The 22,116-nt window shown below is 38.3% G+C and overlaps 1 protein-coding gene across 1 annotated transcript; it reads left to right on the top strand.

Moving 5' to 3' along the window:
* Window positions 1–1,087: 1,087 nt before the first annotated feature.
* On the top strand, window positions 1,088–2,659 carry LOC110018735. Its single transcript, XM_020716151.1, has 2 exons — window positions 1,088–1,157; window positions 1,745–2,659. Exons 1-2 carry the CDS (start codon window positions 1,149–1,151, stop codon window positions 2,657–2,659), a joined length of 924 nt encoding a protein of 307 aa, XP_020571810.1. The 5' UTR covers window positions 1,088–1,148.
* Window positions 2,660–22,116: the final 19,457 nt, after the last annotated feature.

Genomic DNA, 22,116 nt, shown 5'->3' with positions numbered 1-22,116 from the left:
TGGTTTATGCTGCTATTCTTTTGCTATTGTTTGTCCTGTTATTTTTTCCATTGCCCACAAATTCAGAGTGGAGAGAATTGAGAAAACGTTGAGCTTCTCTGCCGTAAGATTTTATGTGACCTACAAATATAGAACAATAATTTTTATTTATATGTTCCCTACTTTGTTTTTTTCAATACATTACCAACAGTAGGGATGGTCTTCAGTAAGTAGGTGAATGTTTTTCCTTATTCTGCTTATGTATCTGTTGGTGTTTGGATATTATTTCTGCTCTCATTTTAAAGCATAAGGCCACACACATTGCTTTTACATTTAATAAGAATAAGAAAATTCTCATATTAAATTTCTGCGTAGAAGAGTATTTATTATCATAAATTATAAATCTTAAGATAAACCACATAGTTCTATTAAATATTAAAGAACTAGAGCTGCATGCAAACGTTTCTGGTGGAATCATACAGCAAGTCTTTCCTTCTCGCACTAAGTTATAGTTTTTTCATAATATTTTAATGAATTTCCAAAATTTATTTTATTTCATTTCCGCTAGCTGTTGCCACCAGCCATGCAACACTTTTTTAAGTTTTTGAATTAGAAGATTTACTTACATACCACTCAATTCTTGTGTATTTACATATCTAATGCCTAAACTTCAACTTTTACATTCACGCCAGCTTACCTATGCATGAAAATGTGTATTTCAGCTTTTAAAAGTTAAAATAGTGGTATTTTATAGGTGAGACAAATATTTGGGTGGTGTAAATATAAAAAGTAAAGTTTATGTGTAAATATGTAAATATATTAGAATTGGGTGCATCTTTTTAATTTAAGGCCACATGTAAATTTCATTTTAAAATCAAATCCGTATGTACGGACTCCACACCTAATAATTGCTCTTGACTGAGTAAAGTGTAGCATTATAGTTAAAGTATATTTGTACATTGTAAGTCTTTGCTCATCTTTGCTAATTCCTCTGTAAAAATGTTGTTTACAGGATTATTTTGTGTTATGTGCATTAGAAATTATTTATCTCAACTAAATCTCAAATGTCATCATAGTCTTACATGTTAACATAAGGTGGAGGATGTGTGCTAAGTATGCCAACTTGAGCTAAACATGTCATAGTGATAGCTTCCAACTTTCAAGGATTAATGTTCACGGTAAGCTTTACAAAAAGTTTTTTTATAAGGAGCTTTCTTAATTATTTATTTTGATAACCATCAAAATAATATATATTTGTTGATTAAGGAAAATCTTCATCACTAATTATAGATCGTTCTGTTAAAATGCTATGCATTTCAAATTGAAAACTGGTAAAGCAACTTACTAGTGATTAATAACCATCTTGAAGTAATAAATTTGATGAAACATTGAAGTAAATGTTGACAAATTGCCTATTAAAAGAAAATCTTTTGCTTTTTTTTTTTTGCTTATAATTTCATAGAACTCAATGAGATGTTTTTTATATTTACGAAGAATTATATAGTTTAGTCGACTCACATGTGTCTTCAATTCAAGTTTTAAGAAGTTTATGTGATTCCTTCTTAATAGAAATAAAATGAATATCAATAAAGTTGAAGTAATTTTAGAGATATTATACTCAAGAATAGCAACAGAGAGCTTCTATATATGTGCTAAAAGCTACAATTAAACGAAGATTGGAGCTATTGAAGAATTTTTGTACTTTTTATATAACATCATGTTTATATCATTAAAAATGAGGGATTCATTTTTTTTTATGTCTTAGGATTTATTGAAGGAATGGCTCCTTGGCATCCACCACCACCAAAGCATAGGCGTATTTAACCTTCGATCTTGGAGCCTAGTAATGTATGGTATATATAAGTTAGATAATGGAGGACATGTTCGACATTACTCTCGGTCTCCACTTCAGCCTCGTGGAAGAAGCCGTTCGAAACATGACAAGCAGGGATTAACAGATCAAGGGGCGTCGGCCAAGAAGGCGCTGGAGAACGAATTCCGAAAGGCTACAGATTGTATGGAGTTTTGCCGGCAGCAAACCAACCCTATGGATGAAATTGGGGTTGAAGACACAAAGTTGGTGGATGAGGATCTTTATGATCCAATTGATGAAGATGGAAAGCTTGAAGTTATGATTTATGCTACAGGTGTGGATGGGGAGGATACGCATATACACGATGGGATCATCCCACTGTCATGCACTTCAGATGTTCCAGATAATGCTCCTTTGTTTCACGTGCTTGCAGCGTGGAGTTCATCGCTGAATTACAAAGGCAGAATACCACCCTTTCTAATAACACTCGGTCTGATATGGTTAAGACCAATGTGGAATCTCAGAGACCCATGTTGGGAACTTCTTTCTAACCAACCCGTGACAGGCAAGGAGGTGCAGCCAGCAATGCTAACAGAAATATTCATTTGGCAGAGGGATGCTTGGACTAAGCCTGATCACATACAAGTTTCGGTGGTAGAGAATTTCAAAGACTACGCACATGAAGGTGGGGCGGTTAATCCCATTTTGGAGAACGTACAACAAAATATGAAAAAGCATAATAATGCTATTGTGGGCAAATTGATCGGAAGAAACTTTACTTATTCAGTTCTTAATATTGAGCTCAGCTGGAAGTGGGCACAATTTGGTTTTTTGAAATTTGTTGCTCTCTCTAATGAATGTTTCTGATGCATCTTTGAGACTAGCGAGGCGAGAAATGCGGTTCTTACCAGAGGACCCTGGTTCGTTGCAGGAACCATCGTTGGCCATGACATTTGGAGACCAAACTTTTCTCCTGAATCGTTACAAGGATTTTTGGCTCTTTTGTGGATTAGTCTACCACTAGTGCCTATGTTATATTGGGATAATGCCGATGTTGTTCGTATAGCTGGTATGGTGGGACAACCCTTGTGGATCGCTCGTGTTTGTGTTAGAGTGGATCTTTGATGCAAATTATTGACAGGGAATTGAATTAATGTTATCCATGACAAGCTTCTTCAGCGATTTGAGTATGAAGGATCGTCGCTGTTGTGAGATATGTATTTCTTGACATAGAAATGAAACACAAAGAACACAAGCAAACACAGATCGTTTACATGGTTCGATCCAACTGGATCTATGTCCTGTCCACGGGAGGCGGGAGGGAATCAATCAAATAGTTCACTAAGACAAAAGAAATAGAGAATACATAGCTTATACATAGAGATGTGTCATTATCTTTCTTCTATGACCTCCCTCTCAAGCGACACCTTGATACAAGGCCTCAAGATGCTCTCCTCCTCTCTAATTCTCTAGCTATTCTCTCCTCCTTTGTGGTATGTGGTATTTGTGGTAACTTAAGATCTCTTCCCTTGCTCTCTAAGCCACACACTCTCTCTATTTATACAAATCAAGAGAGTGGTACGTGGAAGGTAGGTGAGATGTGGTAGGTGAGAGGTACCACATTACAAAAGTTCCCTTTTACCTTAGTTCAATAATTGGGGGTCAAAATAACAATTCTCCACCTTGACCCTCAATTGAGAAGCTTCGAAGTAAATATTCCCTCCACCTGGCTCCTGAGGGGTCCTCAACCCTTGCTTGAGTTTGTTAAGTCTAAACAGTACATGGACTTAGCAATCACGGTTCTTCCGATAAGAGAGTATAGCCTCTTTTTCCCCTCCTTGTATGACGACACGAGGGTCTTTGATTACTCTGATGTAGTCATTCTTTGCCTTGAACGAGCATCCGCTTGACTTCAGCGTACCTAAAGAAATTAGATTTCTTTTGAGCTCTGGTACGTACCTAACATTTTTCAGTAGTCGTTCAACTCCATCAAATATCATTATCCTGATTGATCCACTTCCAACAACCCTATGAGCTTTATTGTCTCTCAGTAGAACAGACCCTTCATTTTCCCGTTCATTTTCCCGTTATAGTGTCTCAAACCAGTCTTTGTGAGGACACATGTGGAAAGAACACCCTGAGTCGAGGATCCACTTCTTACTGGATTCAGATTCTGTGATCACCAGGGCCTCAGTAGAATCATAGTCATTAGAGGCTACGCTTGCTTCTCCTAATTATTTTGGCTCTTCTTAGTACTTGTTCTTCCTGTCTGGGCAGTTCCTCTTGAAATGACTGTCCTTGTGACAGTGTCTTGTCCTTATCGTCCATCTTGAGGTCGATGTTCTCAAGGTCGTCGATGATCTTGTTGAACTCGTCGATCTGCTCTGAGACTGATTTGTCTTCATGCATTTTGAAGGAGTATAGGCCCTGCTTCAGAAAGAGCCTATTAGCTAGAAACTTTGTCAGGTAGAGTACCTCGAGTTTAGCCCAAAGTGCTTGAGCCGTTGCCTCGCTCGACACCTCCCTCAGAAATTTATCGCTCAAACTCAGGATTATCAAACTGTGGGCCTTGTCCAGTATGTCGATCATCTCTTTCTCGGTCATGTCGGCCGGCAATGCCGCCGACCCTTGCAAGACTTCTACAACACCCTGTTGAACCAAAAGAGCTCTCATCTTTACTCTCCATAGGTCGAAGTCGTTCTTCCTGTTGAATTTCTTAATGTCGAATTTGGCGGAACTCATTGCCGTGGCTAAGATTTCTTTCAATGGATTCTACCTGTTGTTCTTCCAAGAACTAGGCTGAAATCACCAAAATGTAATACTATTGTATAACAACCAAAAGTTTTTCAGCCTAAACCTTTATTTTAACGCCTTGTTGTCCAAGAAATTCTCACCAAATTTCTCACCTTCTCCCCGTGAACTCCACTGCCTTCGCCAACCTAACGGAGAGCTCTGATCCCTTCTGACAGAGATCACACCTGTTCACCGGAGAAAACTTCATGTTCTATGTGCACGCCTCCTTCCCGCAGGCACTCTTCTGTGTCTAGCGGAACAAATCAGGAATTTCTCCTCTGCCTCTTATACAAGAATAACTGTCTCTCCAGAGCCGTCGCGCCTCGCCAAACATCTCAGGCCCTCCTGCTTCGCGAACTCCCGAACAGGGAACTCCCCGAAACCTTCTCCGCGCGATCTCCGCCTCTTCGCTCTGGCCGAGCTGCTCGCAAGACCGAACTCCTGCTCCGAAATCCTCTGCCGGCAGCCCTGTCGCCAATTTTTTGCCCTCACTCGGACTGTTCCTCATTCGTTTCGCCGAACCGCACAACCTGCGGTGTGAATCCAGTCCATCAAAGCTTCCACTGCTCACCGAATCTGTCGCGATTCAGCTGCCTGCGACGCGATCCGCTTGCCACTTGCTCCTCTATTCGTGAATGTCAAACTTCTCTTCTTCGTCGCTGTCCGCGAACACCTTTATGCGGACACCTCTAGCCAAGAAGTATGAATCTTCCCACAGAATGCGCCAATTGTTGTGAGATATGTACTTCCTGACATAGAAATGAAACGCAAAGAACACAAACAAACACAGATCGTTTACGTGGTTTGATCTAACTGGATCTACGTACACGAGAGGGAATCAATAAAATAGTTCACTAAAGCAAAAGAAATAGAGAATACATAGCTTATACATAGAGATGAGCCCTCATCTTCCTTCTATGACCTCCCTCTCAAGCGACACCTTGATACAATGCCTCAAGATGCTCTCCTCATCTCTAGCTCTCTAGCTATTCTCTCCTCCTTTGTGGGAGCTTAAGATCTCTTCCCTTGCTCTCTAAGCCTCACACCCTCTCTATTTATACAAACTGAGAGAGTGGTAGGTGGGAGGTAGGTGAGCGGTAGATGAGATGTGGTAGGTGAGCGGTACCACATTACAAAAGTGTCCTTTTACCTTAATTCAATAATTGAGGGTCAAAATAACAGTCGCATTTAGCTTTAACTGTGGCAAGATTGGACACAAGATTCCCCAATACAAAGAAGCTCTCTCGCTGATGAATTTAGGAAAGCTCCAAAAGAGTAATATGTCAACCATGTGTTAAAAAGGTGCTTCGGGTGCCGGGTAAAGTAATCAAAATTTCGTGGAGGATGCTCCACTAACAGGGAAGTCGAAGGACGCTAATTCTGATAAGGCCCAAGTCTAATAGTAACGGCAATCCCCTAGACGGAGCAAAAAATAGAGATGATGAATTTGGAGGCACGGTTCAACACGAAGCTAATGAGGAGGATTGAATTTATGTTGGCCCTTGGTCTGTGGTCATGAAAAATTGGAGGAAAATACTGAAAAAACAACCAGCTATTGAGGCAGGTAAGCCACGCCATCCTATGGTCACAAAGGAGGGAGGGATCTCCTCTAAGAAAAACACTCGAGCTACCTGTACTCTCCAAAATCGACCACAAGAATTATTTAATTTTATCTCCCTACAAGGTGTTGTCTGGGTCCACTCCTCTGCATTCTGAATCTGTTCACAAGGTACCAAAGGAAAGGATCTCGAGGGCCCATTTTGAGAACCAGCTGCTCCAGTTGGGGGTCAATGGAAGGTCAGCGGAGAAAACGTAAGAAAGTTGTGGGTGACTTTTGTAATTTAGGGTTTGTTTGGGGTAGCTGCAACTTATCCAGCTTATGCTAATAAGCAATTTATCCTGATAATCTGCTGATGACCAGCTGATCCGGATAAAGTGACTGATTGTTTGGTTAGTATATTTTGAGAACAGGTGATTCTGGATAAATGACCAATCTGCCCCTGTTATTGATAAGCTGTTTAGCTGTTTGGTTCCTTCATTTAGTAAACAGCTTATTTACAATTTTTTTTTTACAAATTTATCAATCTTCTTAATGCAATCATAAAAGGGAGATAACTGTGAAGATTGAAGAACATGAAAATACAAAATATTCTAAAATTTAAAGTTTAAATGGTAAGACATGAAAATACAAAATATTTATATTACTAAAATATTTCAGATCACATCACAGAAGCACAGTTACCTAAACAAAAGTGATACAACTTAACATACTAATATGTATTATAATGAGATCCAAAAAAGAAGAAAAAATAACATGTCAAAATTATAAGGAAAAAATTATAATGTTGACTTTAAAATATAGCAGCATATCACGACCCATTCTGCCCGGCTCTGACTCTCTAGAACCCTGAACAAACTTGTCCGACTGGAAAACCATAGAAATGTCTCAACTTCCAGGTATAAAACAGTAAACACACAACATATTGCTATTGTCACTTGCTTAAGCAAGAAAAAAATTCAGGTTTGGATCATATGCCCACTGGTCAGAACAATTGAAATGTCAAAGTGCAGCAGATACTTCTTATTTCATCTAAAAATTTTATTTTTACCATCCCACATATGTTAACATAAGACCCATATATAGCAACCTTGCACTATAATGAAAAATGCATATAGATCTTGCCATATAAGACTACATATAGATCAACATAAAAACTGCATATAGATCTTGCCATATCAGATATGGATGATGTTTCAAATTTTTAATAGCCTCAGCAAGAAACTGAAATTCCCCACCGAACAACAAATAATAAGTTAAAATTAGAGATCAATCATATGGAACACAATCTCACTGTAACGTGAAGAGATCAGCGTTAGATCTATATTCTAGAAATATAACAGAGGAATAAAGAGAGCGAGGACCATTACAAACAGTGAAATCACAATCTCGATTCTTCATATATTTCAGAAGAAAAGTGGATCTAGATTTTCATTATAAATACTCATCTCCCAACAACTAGATCTAGGCTTTTAGCCACTAAACACCTTCACATTCATCGAAAATTTCAACAGATGGATCGTCCAAAGCTTTCTCGTTGAGTGGGGGAGAGGAGGGAGGAAAATAGATCCTTACTTGCTGAACGAATTCGTGCAAGGATGAAGGAGATACACCTTTGAACGAAAGAGGAAAGTAGGGATGTAGAATGATTCACGAGGGCAACAGAGTAAAAGCTTGGAGGTTGAACGCAGATCGCGGGGATAGACCCGCGATCCACATGTAATGTAAAATAGCAAACGGGGTTTCCATAAACACGTCTCCAACACGCGAAACAAACGGTGAGGCGGCGTTTTCAAAACGCCGTCGCACTTATAAGCTGCCCCAAACGGGCCCTTAGAACCATCTACAGATGGAGGGGACGCATCCCCTTTGCTGGAATGATGTGTTCCATTATTTTTTGGAACTGTAGGGGGGCCATAAGAAAGTTACATGGCACTTCCTTAAGCATCTTATTGGGGAGCATAATCTGGTTTTCATTGGGCTTGTTAAAACTTGTGTGGAAAATATTTGTCTCAAGGAGATTGACAAACTTACTGGCAATCGTTGGGACTTTAGTATTAGAACTCATTGGCGGAAATATCTCATTTCCTTTGAGATGGACCAGAAACATGAACAACTTAACGGGGAATGGCTTTGCTTCCAGATAACCTGCATTGGTCTTTTTATGTTATTTATGCCAACAAGGATTGCTATGTCCAGGTGAAACTTTGGACTGATATTCGTTCATGTTTTGACAACAGCACTCCAATTTTGGTGGGAGGGGACTTTAATTGCATCCTTAGCCACTAGGACAAAAAAAGGTTGCAAACCTTTTACATTGAGTAAAGGGGTTCATGATATGCTCGATTTTATGGCTGATTGTGAGCTGCACGACTTGGGATTTACTAGCACAAGATGCACCTGGTGCAACAAAAAAAAAAGAATTCTTGTCGAGTTTGGGTCGGTCAGGACCTTGTTCTCGCTAATTCAGCAGCCCTCCAAAATTTTCCAACCGCTTTGACTGAGCACTTGCTTCGAATTGCTTTCGATCATTGTCCAATCCTTTTGAACATTCAACCAACTATATTCAAGGCTCCGTTCATCCTTCATTTTGAAGACACTTGGCTATCTTTCCCAGTAGCAATGCACTTAGTTCAAGAGCAACGGAATAAAACTACTTTGGCAGTGGTGCTGAGATACTCCACAGAAAATGAAGAAGACGTTAAAGTCCCTACATTTTTGGAGTAAGAACATGTTGACAACTGTGGAGAATCACAAAACTTTTCTAGAAGCTGAAATTCAACAATTACAAGAACAAGAATGCTCTAGCATCGGACTCCAACCACATGAAAATGCTTTGCTTGAAAAATATGTACACAAATTGAACATTGCGTTGGATAGAATCGCATCATGGTGGCAACAACGAGCGAAGGTACATTGGCTTAATGAAGGTGACTCGAACTCCCGATTTTTCTACTTGGTGACTACTTCTCATTATAAGAACAACCATATTGCTCAAGTTAAGCTTTCAAATGACTCCTTTTCCGAGGATCAAAGAGTGTTATACTAAACTCTTTTATGGAATTCTTTTCAAATAAATGGCGTAGTACTCGAGTTCAACTTAATGATTGGCCAGAAATTTATTCTTCCACCCATAACCTTGCGGACTTCTCCGAACAGCTATTTGCATCTGTTACCGATGTTGATGGGCCCAATCTTGCACCAGGTACAGCCGGCATCACAGCATCCTTTTATAAATTTTTATGGCCTATCATTTATAAGGAAATCTTGAGTGTTGTCCATGAATTCTTCACTACTTGGAAGGAATCCGTGGTGGTGCTTTTCCCTGAGAAGATGCTGGCAGAATCCCTGAACATGTTCAGGCCAATTAGCCTTTGTACTACTATCTATAAAGTGATTGCTAAAATACTTGTGAATTATTTCAAAGTGACCCATCCTGCGTTATTTCTGAAGAGCTAGGAGCCTTTGTTTCTCGTAGATCCATTTCAGATCACTGCTTAGTTTCACAAGAAGCAAACAACAAACTCAAGCATTCTACTGCCAAACGTGGGCTGATGACAATCAAGATCGATATGGAGCAGGCTTATGAAAAAATGAGTTGGTCAACTCTTAGAGGGATTCTTGTGGCTTTGGGCTGTCCTGACCACTTTAAAAGCATGGTTCTCAGTTGTGTTTAACACCCCACATTTTCTTTGCTCATTAATGGGTGGCAATCTCCATGGATTAAGACGGAATGTGGTTTTTGGCAGGGATGTCCACTTTTGCCATATTTATTTATCCTCTATTCGAAACTTCTTTCTAAAGCTCTAGCTCAATGCGCCAGTCACATTGGGATTAAAATTCATTCCAAATCGCCCGCTATCTCTCATTTATTGTATGCAGATGATATAATTCTATTTTCAGATGCATCTATGACTGCGACCAAGGTTCTTTTGAATATTTTGCAGGTTTACTACAAGTGGACAGGGGCGAAGAATCAATGTCACAAAATCTACCATACTTTCTAGCCGAGCCACCCCAAATGGATAAAACAACGGATTTCAATGTTCCTAAACTTCAAGAAAGTTGAAGAACTTGAATATCTGGGCGTTACGTGCCTTATAGAAACTTAATAAGGCAGAATTCTCTAATCTTCTGCATAAAGCTGTTTCAAAAATCAATGCTTGGGGGATGCACCAATAATCTTTGGCAGGTCATGCGACGCTTATTAATTCCTCACTACTGCCCGCTTTTATGTACTTAATCACCCATACTGAGGTTCTTAGTAGTATACTAAATGATGTTGAGAAATCACGCCACCAATTTTTTTGGAAGAAAAGTCCTAATCAACGTTTTATATATTATGTGGGTTGGGAAAAACTTTGTAAACCAACATCCCTTGGTGGGCTTGGCTTCCATGCTTCAAGCGATTGGAAGGGATGGTTATGTGCTCGAATTGCGTGGAATTTTTTTGCAGAAAAATTCTTTATTATACAGGTGCTTGAAAGACAATTATGATCTCGATCTACTTCTACAATACGAAAATTGAACCACCTCTATCAACTGGAAGGTCATTTCAGAAGGTTTGCAGATTTTGGGGCCCGTTACACGTTGGAAGATTAAGAATGGTAATTCCATTGATGCTATGAATCATGCTTGGATCTTCGACACTTCCATCAACAGGTGACCTCGCCCAGTTAATGCAAATGAGGTTGAAGGTATGCGGGTCTCCAATTCGCTACTCGATAGTAACTGGAATCAGCACCTGCTCAATTCTTTATTTGGGTCCAAAATGTCAAGCAGGATTGCACAAGTATAAATCCACTGTGACCTACAGGAGGATCAAATTGAATTAAATAATATGTTCACGGGTAAAACTATAACTGTTATGGCCTACAGAGCTATTTTTATGCAATTAGAAAGCAATTATGAGTGGTTGAGCAAGTTGAAACTCTATCCACGTAAATGTCTATTCTGGTGGTGCTTCATGAATGATGTTATTCCTACAAGGTGTTGGCTCGCCAAATGGGATCTCTAGGACACTACCAATTGTCTGTGGGGATGCTCGGATATTGAAGATCGAGACCATTTGATTACGAACTGTTTATTGCTTTGTAGTGTTAAAGATATTTAAAAATCTTGGAACATCTTTCTTCCCTCATATGCTTCCTTCGACGAAGCTATTCAAGAGATGTGACAATGCCTGAGGAACAACATGGCTCAAGTCCGATGCTTTTGTTATGCTCTCCACCATTGTTGGAGGGCTCGCACTGATTAAGTTCATAACTATATGCATGGTCATCGACTATCATTGCTGCTACCATCATGAAGGTCGTTACTATGACACACCGACTATACGCATGGCACACCGACTATCAATGGTTTCTTCTTCTTTCTTGCATCAGAGTTGCGGGTACTAGAGCTATTGATCGTGATGATCAAGGAATTGATATTATGGCTATGGGACAACACTTCGAAGATTGAGATAGTGCCCAAGTTGAGTTGATGGTTGTTCGGCCTCTTCACCTCCCTTGCCAACCTTGGATGTATGAGGTCAATGGCATTATAGTTGAGGGTGATAATGCAAACGTTATGCAACTATTAAGATCTTCCATGTCTAAAGATATGTGGCAACGTCAACCGCAAGTGGCACTGGAGTTTGCTTTTTTGCTTAATTTAAGCATGTTCTCTTTATTCACGTTTCACGTGAATATAATAGGGAAGCTCATTTTTATGCTAAGCGTGCCCTTAGTGGTTTGTTCTTTTTAATGCATATAGATGATGATAAGAACTTTTCTACCATACTTGTAGATGATAGGGCTCGCTTTTGTATATCACAAGTGCATATTTGCAAATTTTTTGAATTTTTTGAGGTAATAATGCAAATGCATATTTTAAGAAAGAGAAACAATGAACTTTAGGTCTTAACCGGAAAAAAAGAAATTGAGTTTTAGGCCCATGTGGCGTTTTTTAATCGTGTTCTTTTAATCATATTTGAAAAGTTAAAATGATCGCTTTATACAAATAATTCCATCTTTTAGCATGCAATGTTAGCTTATCAATCAGGTGTCATGCACACAAATTTTTTGTATATTTCCACTAACAGTTTTTTTTTTCTTTCTACCTTATTCCTTATTCTTTGTTTGCCTAATATTCCTAGTGTGCCTCATACTCAATTATGTTGAGGCTCTATTTAGATATCTTAGAGCACTTGATTGGATATCCTTTCCTTGAATCACCTGCTTTAATCTCTTTCACTTATTTATTTTCCCATAATCATAATTACTACAATCTTTATGTTTTCTCTTAAATATCTCTCTAAGTTTAAGCAACTTGAGGTATTTAAAGGAAAATTGGTCTATTGAAGTTTTTGAATCTCTCTCAGCTCTATTCTTAACAAGCCACCCATGCTTAATAGATATGAATTATGAAATGAGCACAAGCTTAAAATAATAGGAATCATACGAAAAAAAAAACACTAAAGAGGGTTTATAAAGAGAAAAAATAATTATATATATTTTTGAATATATCCATCGCCTTAATTTATTTATCTCTTAAAATTAAGTCGAATATTTTATCAGCCTTCATTAAAGTCGCCAATGAAGAAGTACCAGCAAGACACATTCCTTTTGGCTTCTCTCCACCATTAGAAGGACTATCACTCCAGAGTGAAATGAAGTTTGTCAATACATTAAGTCATCCAATAATTAATGTGAATTTGACAATATGTTAACACAGGCCTGTGTCTCATATATACTTGTACCTATAACTTGCTTAAATAATTATATTACCATATTAAAACTATCAAGTATTTAATATTTATAAGAAAAATATAGTACTTACTATTAAACATATTTACCTTATTGATAAAATATTTTTAATTATGATACCATTAATTGAACAGGTTTCAAGAATCAAGCAGAGATAAAACATCAACTCTTCTTTCACAAGCTTCTTCTTTTGAGTTTGTATTATATATATATATATATATATATATATATATATATATAAAACAACCGATGTTGAACGATTTAAATAAAACTACTTTTTCTTAGTTCCTCGTCCAAAGGAGATTGCCGAATCTGAAATTTTGCATGCGTGATGGCATTGTAGTTAGAGACAGCATAAAGTCTTTTATCTTCTAATTACACGCAAGGAATAATTCTCTATCTGTTCTGCCTCTCCAATCTCCATTGTTAATCAACAGAAAGTGGACACACCTTTAGCTTTCAATTGGAGTTTAAAATGATTAGATTTTGACTAAATCGTATGACCAGAAGTTAAGATAAGTTTGATTTGATGTGTACCGTAATAAGAATGAGTCGATGAAATTATGGCGCGGAAAGAAAAATTCACAAATTAAGAACAAAAGAGAGGGATGAAATTAAGATATGGTGATGATCATCTTTGATTTTCGCACATTTTTTATGTTGATTTTATAAATTCTAATTTTTCATTCAATTTGATTTATTGTTGCATAACGTATTGAATTAGTTTTCTATAGTTTTTTGCATAATTTTCTTAAGATTGTATTTTTTGTCTGTTTTTATCATATGTATTTTTTGACATTAACTGACATTAATGCTTATTCTACTCATCTGATGCAAATTATTTCTTGGTTCGATAAAAAGGGAATGCAGCCTAATAGCAATGTAAAATATTTGAAATGTTTGGGAGTTGATTGGTTGGGTGTAAAAAATAAAAAAAATTATTTTTGTAATTGATTTGAAGGAAAATAAAATTAATATAAAATATAGTTTACGGTAAGCGGGCGGTGGCGGGCGTGGGTGTGTAGTGGTGGGCTGTGGCGGGCGGCAAATGTGAACAGTCAGGTTGAAGTGGGCGGGATACATTTGTGACGGCGGCTAGGCAGTCAGCAGGCATATGATCGTTGTGATCAACATATATTAAGCAAATATTTTTATTTAGATTTCTTTTGTCATTGATTGCATAGATAATATCTTTGGAAGATTTCATTCAATCTCTACTTCCACCCACATGATATCCCAACTTATTTGTTAAATTTTAAAAAATCACTATATGCTATATCAAAGGGTTTCAAGAAAAAGGTAATGCAACTATCATCTAAATCATCATTACCATTACTATCTATTTTGTTAATGATTGATATCGATTAAAAATTCTATGCAGGAAAATTGTGAGCATGAATTACAAGGCAATCAAAGGGTGTAGAAGGGAAAAGTGAAATTCAATAATCTGACGAGAAACTACAATGACTCATGAAGCCAATCAATCTAGGATCACTTGCAGACCGAAGAAAGGCGATCAGTTATACGACGACACTATTATTAAAGGGCCACCCTAACCAAGATTACCTATACCGATTCCCTCAGGGCCGACCGATTGCCGCTCTAAAAGCTACTCAGTTTCCTGGAGCCAAGGCTGACTGCGGCATCCGTACGAAACAATCGACACATGTCAGTTAAGTCAAATTTGATCTTTTACCCTCCTAAAATATCACTTTGACCTTCATTGTTTTGGCACCTCCCACATTTAGTCTTTTCTCCCTCTAAAATAAATGACAGCTCTAAATTTATTGCATTTGTTTTGTTTCGTTTTTTTCTTCGGCAATTTGGGCCTAACACTTTTTAATTGAAAAGTGATTTGAGCACTCAATCACTAGACTAAAATGGCTTGCATAATATAAACTTTTGTTTCATATTTAAAAAAACTACTCTACTTATTTTAAATGCATTGGTTAGGTTAGATATCTATCTCTAGCTTCTTTCAACTGGACTATATGCAATTCTATTGTCATAAATTTTCCACTTATCTATAGAAACATTGAACTGAATGCATTATATTCATTGTAACTGACTGTATATATTTATTTGGTCATTGCTTCCTCATCATTCTATTGAGATAGGAAACCCGAGGGCTTTAATTGATTTATAGTAAAAAAAATGTATCTCAGAATATTAGATCACACCAATTTGAAAATTTTGAAACAAAATATTGGACGGAAACACATGAAAAAATTATTTAAAAAATACATCAAGATTTAACGTAGAAAAGCTCAAGAACTATAAAAAATCATGGAGTCACATTGCGCAAAAAAAATCGCTATGAAAATTAGAAATTTATAGATTTTTGCCACTCTGATATTCTCTGTACAACATTGAAACTTACAAGAATGTCGCTCTTGATTGCATTAGAGAAATTATATGCTCCGAAATCCACCTCTCGAACTTCACCGCTCCTATAAAAAACCCTTTGAGAGTTCATCATATTGCGAATATGAAAATCGGTTCATTATTTAAATTGATATTTTCTCATATTTGACAACAAATTGAATTTGATACTCGAAATTAATTTCTAAATTAATTATTCTTAATTCCTTCTATAATTTGCAGCAGAAGAGAAAAGAAATTAACTAATGAGCTTAATTAATTATTTGATTAATTCTTTAATAAGTCTAATGATATGATAAAATTAATAAATAGACATGCTAGCTCCCCTTGTAATCTCTCTCGGGATTTAGTTTCCCTTCGGCCTTTCTTCTTCCTGATTGTGGCTCTCGGGTAGAGAGAGGAGAGGAGAGAGAAGAGAAGGAGAGATTATTCTTTCTTGCAATCGTCGACATGATCAACGGGTGTAATCCTTAAATAATAAAATCCTCTGCAACTCTGTAGACATAGTCAATTTACAAATTCACGTAAATCTGTGCGTATTTTGCTTTATTTTTTATTTTATATTTTTTTTTATCTGATTTTTTATTTTATTATGGTAGTTTTTTTATAACAAGAGGCATAGTTATATTGCTCCTCGGCGTAATCATTCTGTGCTTTCTGTTCCGATGCCAGACATCAAAGGACCGCACCGTATGCCATGATTACGCCGCTTGGTAATATTTTGGCTGGTGTAGCTATGCCGGTATGAAGTAGGAACGCCACCTCTTTTGTCTGCTTGGCGCTCCTCGGTGACCTTCAGGCTTGACTTCTCAACAATATTTTGACTTTAAATAAGCTAAAAATGGCACAAGCCAAGCCATTTTAATTTTGTTTACTTTTTTCTACCCATAAACTTAATTTCTGAGCCTGTCTATTGGTTTATTTTACGAAAGAGAAATTATCAAAATATTTTTAAAAAAAATTATGGAAGAAAGATTCATGAAAATGGGCAATGTTTTGGTCGACTCAGCTTGAATACTGCATAAAGAAATTTTCAGACAACAGAGAATATACAAGAGCTGAAATTGGCTTTCATAAAGATTTTACATAACAATAAAGATATATAAAGCTTAGCAGATCAAGATACTGCTATTTTTTTATGTAGAAATTTTATAAGAGAGCAGAATTATGAAATTCATGAGTCATAATTTGAAATTACGAATGCATGCCCTTCCTGTGATTGAAAGAAATATTTTATTAGTGAAAGTCAAACATTGAAAGTTAGTTAACTCAATTATCTTATCTACTTAGGATCTTATGACATCAAATGTAGATAATCTGCAGACATTCAAAATGACGAAGAGAAATATTCCTCACGCACATTAAGAAAGAAACATTCTATTTGTTCGCGCATTATGCATGCAGAATTTCAGATTCGCAACCTTCTACACGTGGGCGCCGAACCAAAACAAAACTGTTGAAATTTAGAATAATGTGGAATACAAGATTTTATTGATGCAAAGAGGGATATAAATACCCATTACAGGATTTGCTGGTAAGGAAAACAATAAAAATAGAACACAATAGTAAATAAAAGGAATAATAACAAAATATACGAGACAGCTAATCTCTTTAATTAAGGAGAGAAATAAACAGAGATTCTAAAGATCTCTCATATAATTTATAACCCTCTAAATATAGAGTATAACAAATATGAAATATAATCATTAGTTTCGAGATCTTTCAACACCCCTGAAGTTGAACATGGTTGAAAACCATATTCAACTTGAATTTGAAAACATCGGCTGTGGTATGCTGACTGGACAGGTAGCTTCGATTTGCCAAAAAACTTCAACAATCCTCAAATCATAAGTGTCGAAGCCGAAAGTTTTGAAGCCAAGGATACCAAAGCCTAAGAGTGTTGAAGTCTGAGAGTGTTGAAGCCTGAGAGCGCCGAAGCTTGAGAGCTCTGAAGCCGAGAATGTCGAGCCTGAGAGTGCCGAAGCCTGAGAGTGGCCGAAGCCTGAGAGTGACCTGGACGAGGACTAAGCTCAATTTCGAGACATTGATGAATTTGTAAGTCACCGGTTGACTGATAATTGCATGAAAACAACATAAAGGTTGCACTAATGTTGCAGGAGAGATGCAGGAAAGCTGCAAGAAGGCTGCAGGGAGGTTGCAGGAAAGCTGCAAAGGGCCAACGACAGTGCTCATGAAAGCTGTAGTGCTCGGAGAAGGCTGTAATAATGCTGCAAAAAAGAGCAATGCTTTCCTTGGGAAGAGCTGGCCAAAATCTGCAGAGAAAAATTTGTTGAGAAAGATTTGACGGCAGAAAAGCTACATGTGGGAGGTCCGACGACGGGAAAGGCTGCAGGGGAGAGAACCGGCTGCCGGAGTAAGCCCGAAGGTCCAGTCGGCAGCAAATATGCTCGCAGGAAGTTCTAGCGCAGGAAAGGTTGCAGGAAGTTTTGGCGGCAGGAAAGGCCGCTGGAGGGAGTTCCAGTGGCAGGAAAAGCCATTAAGGGATAGGTCCGGCTGTTAGCAAGGAATAATTTCCGGTGGAAAAAGGTTTGTTGCTAAGAAGATTTAAGCAACAAAATTTGAACAAAGGAGCTCATGCAGGGAGAAGTCTGATGCTCGGAAGAACAGGAGCTCCAGAGGATAGCCTGCAGATTAACCAAAAAGGATGTGGGCAGAGAATCGATTGAGAGCCTGCAATAGAAAAAGATCTGGACAAGAGGAAGAGATCAAGCAGAGGGCTTGAAGAACTTGGAGAGGATTGGTTGTTGCTTGCTACAACTTGTTGCTTATGGGATCATGAGGAGATCCTGTTGTTGCTACTATAGGGAGAGGATGCAGGCAGAAGAGGGCCTACAGTAGGGAGGTTCAAGATTCCAATAAGAACGGTTTCCTGGAAGGAAATCGGGAGAGCCCCTGCAAACACATAATGAGTTTTGGTTGCAGGAAAGTGAAGATTTGGCGAGAAGATCTGGCAGGGCGGACTGCAGGAGGATCTAGTAGGAAGGAGATCCTACTGGAAATTTCAGGAGGAAGGAAACCCTGCATTAGGTATTGAAGAGGCCAATATAAGGATCTAGGTAAGAAATAGTAGCAGGGGGATCTTGCTGAAATTGTAGGGAAGTTCGTTATAAATTGCAGAAGAAGGATCCAACTGGTAGTTTACGGATTTGGCTGGCAGAAAGGAGAAGTTTGCCAGTTTGAGTTGAGATTTTGTTTCCAAAGACTATGATCGAGAAGCCGATAACAAAGACTCGCTTCAGTACTTTTCCGATTGCATGTGTGAGAGGAGCCACTGGTGTTTGTTGCAACCGGATTATAGAGGTGATAAAACATGCCCACCCAGAACAGATCTGTGATGAACTTATTTAAGCCGACTTTTGCTATTGCATCATTGAAGTCATGCTGAAGCAATTGAGGTCCTTCAAAGATTATTGCAGGAGTAATGCAAACGATCAGTTTAATAATTGAAATGTAAGCATATAAATTTGTGCTAGCCATATCAGTCATTGTTTTCTTTGAATAAATGCTTCTATATGTGAAGGAGATATTAGAAATCATAGTGCTAATAAAGCCAGTCCAGTTGAATGACAACTCAGTTAAAGAGGCCATAGAGACACCAAACACAACTGGTGCAAGTGACAAACACAATGTTAAGGTAATCTACTGGCCAAGAATGAATTGTGAGGCTGTCGCATTGAAGAAAGGTTCCAAAGCTTTGATTGTGTGGGTGAAGGAGACTGCGACAGAAACAAAAGAAATATTTCTTGTGACATGACCAATATCGTAGCAAATCCCAACTGGGATAAGCAATTTCAAAATATAGGAATCGATGGGAGCGCAGCCCAACTACCCAACTCACCAAATAGTTCACCACTCCGACAAATAGATGTATGATAGAGACAAAGTACGGATACGGGAAGTAATTGTAGATCTTCTTGTTCAGATTGTTGAAGATCACATTCAGAAAATACCATACGAAGAAGAGATAACCCATGATGAGAGCCTAGTACTTGACGGTTAAGGGCACCGGCGCTTGCCCCGTAGAATCGCTTTCTTCGGCCGGAGACGAAGATGATGCGGCGGAGATCGGCTGGAGGATCTTATGTTTTCCGACAATCGTCAGATAAAGAGATAGAGTTACCCCTTGTAAGAGAAATGGGTGAAGTTGTCTTCCACAAATGAAGTTTCCGCCGTTGCCGTCGAAAACACCAGGTCGGGGGGCCGCTGGGAAGGCGAGGGAGCCAGCTCGTGGCGATGATCGCTGATGGTGGAGGAGTCTGGGGATTCTGCTAGCAGCACCCGAGAAGAAACCAGTGAAAGCCATTGCGAGAGGAGTAGTTGATGGATGAACCAAAGAGGAGGTTTGAAAAGCCTCTGGACTGGTATTTTGTGAACTATTTTGAGCAGGTAACCTCCCAATCTCTTGTTGACCGGAGATTCCCAAGGTCGGTGAGGGGGGCGTGGGCTTCTTCCGCCATTGGAGGGTTCCTCGATTCTTGAGTTGAGGCCGATCCACTGCGCAACTCGGAGCGAGGGAAGAGGATTAAAAACAGAGCAACAGAGCGAGTGAGAGAAGCAGATTCCATGGAGCGAGACTGAGCAGCACAGTTAGAGAAAGAGAGAGAGAAAGAGTGCCCCTCCCTTCCTGTACAAAGGATGGCAGGGAGTCCGACAATTCTCAAAGGAAGACTGGTGGCTAGAGTACAAAATTAGGCTCTGATACCATGTTGAAATTTAGAATAATGCGGAATACAAAATTTTATTGATGCAAAGAGAGGTATAAATACTAATTACAAGACTTACTGGTAAGGAAAATAATAAAAAAAGAAAAAGTAGTAAAGAAAATGAATAATAACAAAATATAAGAGGCAGCTAATCTCTTTAATTAATAAGAGAAATAAATAGAGATTCCCAAGATCTCTCATATACTTTATAACCCTCTAAATATAGAGTTATAACAAATATGAAATATAATCATTAGTTTCCAGATCTTTCAACAAAAATATTACGGCTAGAATTTTACTTTTTAAAGCAACAGCGGTTGTATTACATTTCTTATTAATAAAATATAAAATTTTAAGAAATTCTACGTTCTCTGCGCTTTTTTTTTCTTATAACATTTCACGAAATTTATTGCAAATCACTTTAGATGTTTGGTCTGGAAGACGTGCGATGGTTGTGCATTGGGGAAGATGAAGGAGCACCGTCTAATCTCCTCTATTTAGAATGGATGGCATTGATCAAGGTGAATGACAAAATTGCCGAGATCGGCACATAGGATAATTGCTAACATGGCTGCTTGCATGGACAGAGGAGCACAGGGTGGAGCACAGCGTGGAGGCTTCGGGGACTCGGGCCCTTTGGATTAGAATGAGAAATTTGTCAAGCGCATGTTTAAATATAATGTTGTAAGCTCCTTCAATGAGACGACTTTAATATTGAATTGGCATCTTTCTTGTCATTTATTTTAATCATCTAATTAATTGGGACCTAAAAAAACCGAGATTTTAAAAAATTAATTGAAGAGTCATCTCTCAACATTAACAATGTAGTTCTTAGCCTTAAATTATCTGATGATTTTCCTTATCTCATTCCTAATTCTATAAAAATGGCTCAAATAGTATTTTTTTATAGATCTATAAAAATAGACATCTATATAAGTAACAAATCAACTCAAATGAATCGATTTTAAATGCGATAGTGAAAACAAAATAACATAATTTATATCAAAATTAAATAGTGTTTAGAATAATGGTTGATTGAACCTTATTAAACTATGCTCAATTCTTGTTCGAACATTATTTGAATCTTATACTATTAAGACATGTTCAGGTCTTTACTAAAACATTATTACATTATTCCATTCATGTTGAAACCACCCTTAAACTTTATTTCAACAAAGGTCCAACCTTGATAATTTGAGCCATATAGAACTTCACGTGAACCTTGTTCGACTTTTCCTTGAATCTTATTTAAAACTTCTTCTAAATGAAAGTTTGAATATGAATTCAACTAGTTTCAAAATAGTTTCAATATATTCATAGTCATTAATGTGATGTCTTATGGTGTTCTACTGTTGCGACTTAGGCTTTGTTTGGTGCGGTTGCCAGTCTGTGGCGCGGTGCCGCACCGCAAAAAAAATCTTTTGGAGCGGCGGTGTGCATGCGGCGGGCCGCGATATACCCTGAACGCGGAACGTGATGAACAACCTGTGGCCTGGCTTCCTCTCTCGGCTTTTTAACGATTACCCTACCCTGATTCTCATTTCTTTTTCACGAACCACATGATCTGCTCCCCTCGCCTCCTCTTCTCCGACGCATCTCACGCAACTAAGCCGCTTCTTCCTCTCTTCCCACATGCAGGGCTTCTTCCTTCTCCTCTCTTCGCACTGGTAAGATTTTTTTTTTTTTTTTTCAACAGAGCCGGCCCATTTGACGTTTTTCATGATTGCCCCTGATGCGTGCTAGAAAATTCGCGGCGGTAGAGTAATGGATTATCGTCTTAGCGTTGCACGAAAATTCAGCACACACTCAGATGAAAGTGAATCAAGCTATGATCACATCAGAAATTTTTACGTGGAAAACCCGTAAAAAGGGAAAAACCACGGGGCCTTGCCCAGTTGTAAAAATCCACTATAAGATGATGATTACATATGCCCCTTGTCCCACAGGCGGGAAAGGGTTACTAGCTTTCCACGTTATGACGTCGACTGATGACGTCCAGTAAGCGGTGGTTGACGGAGGTGAGCGATGGCTAACAACAGTCGGTGACGGTCTGTGGTAGTTAGCAGAGTTGAGCGGTGATCGACGGTGTTCAACGGTGGTCGACGGTCGTTGTCGACG

The sequence above is a fragment of the Phalaenopsis equestris genome, unplaced genomic scaffold (genome assembly GCF_001263595.1).
Source record: "Phalaenopsis equestris unplaced genomic scaffold, ASM126359v1 Scaffold000002, whole genome shotgun sequence".
Lineage (NCBI taxonomy): Eukaryota > Viridiplantae > Streptophyta > Magnoliopsida > Asparagales > Orchidaceae > Phalaenopsis > Phalaenopsis equestris.
The sequence above is the reverse complement of the archived record's forward strand: the minus strand, read 5'-3'. Positions and strand labels throughout refer to the sequence as shown.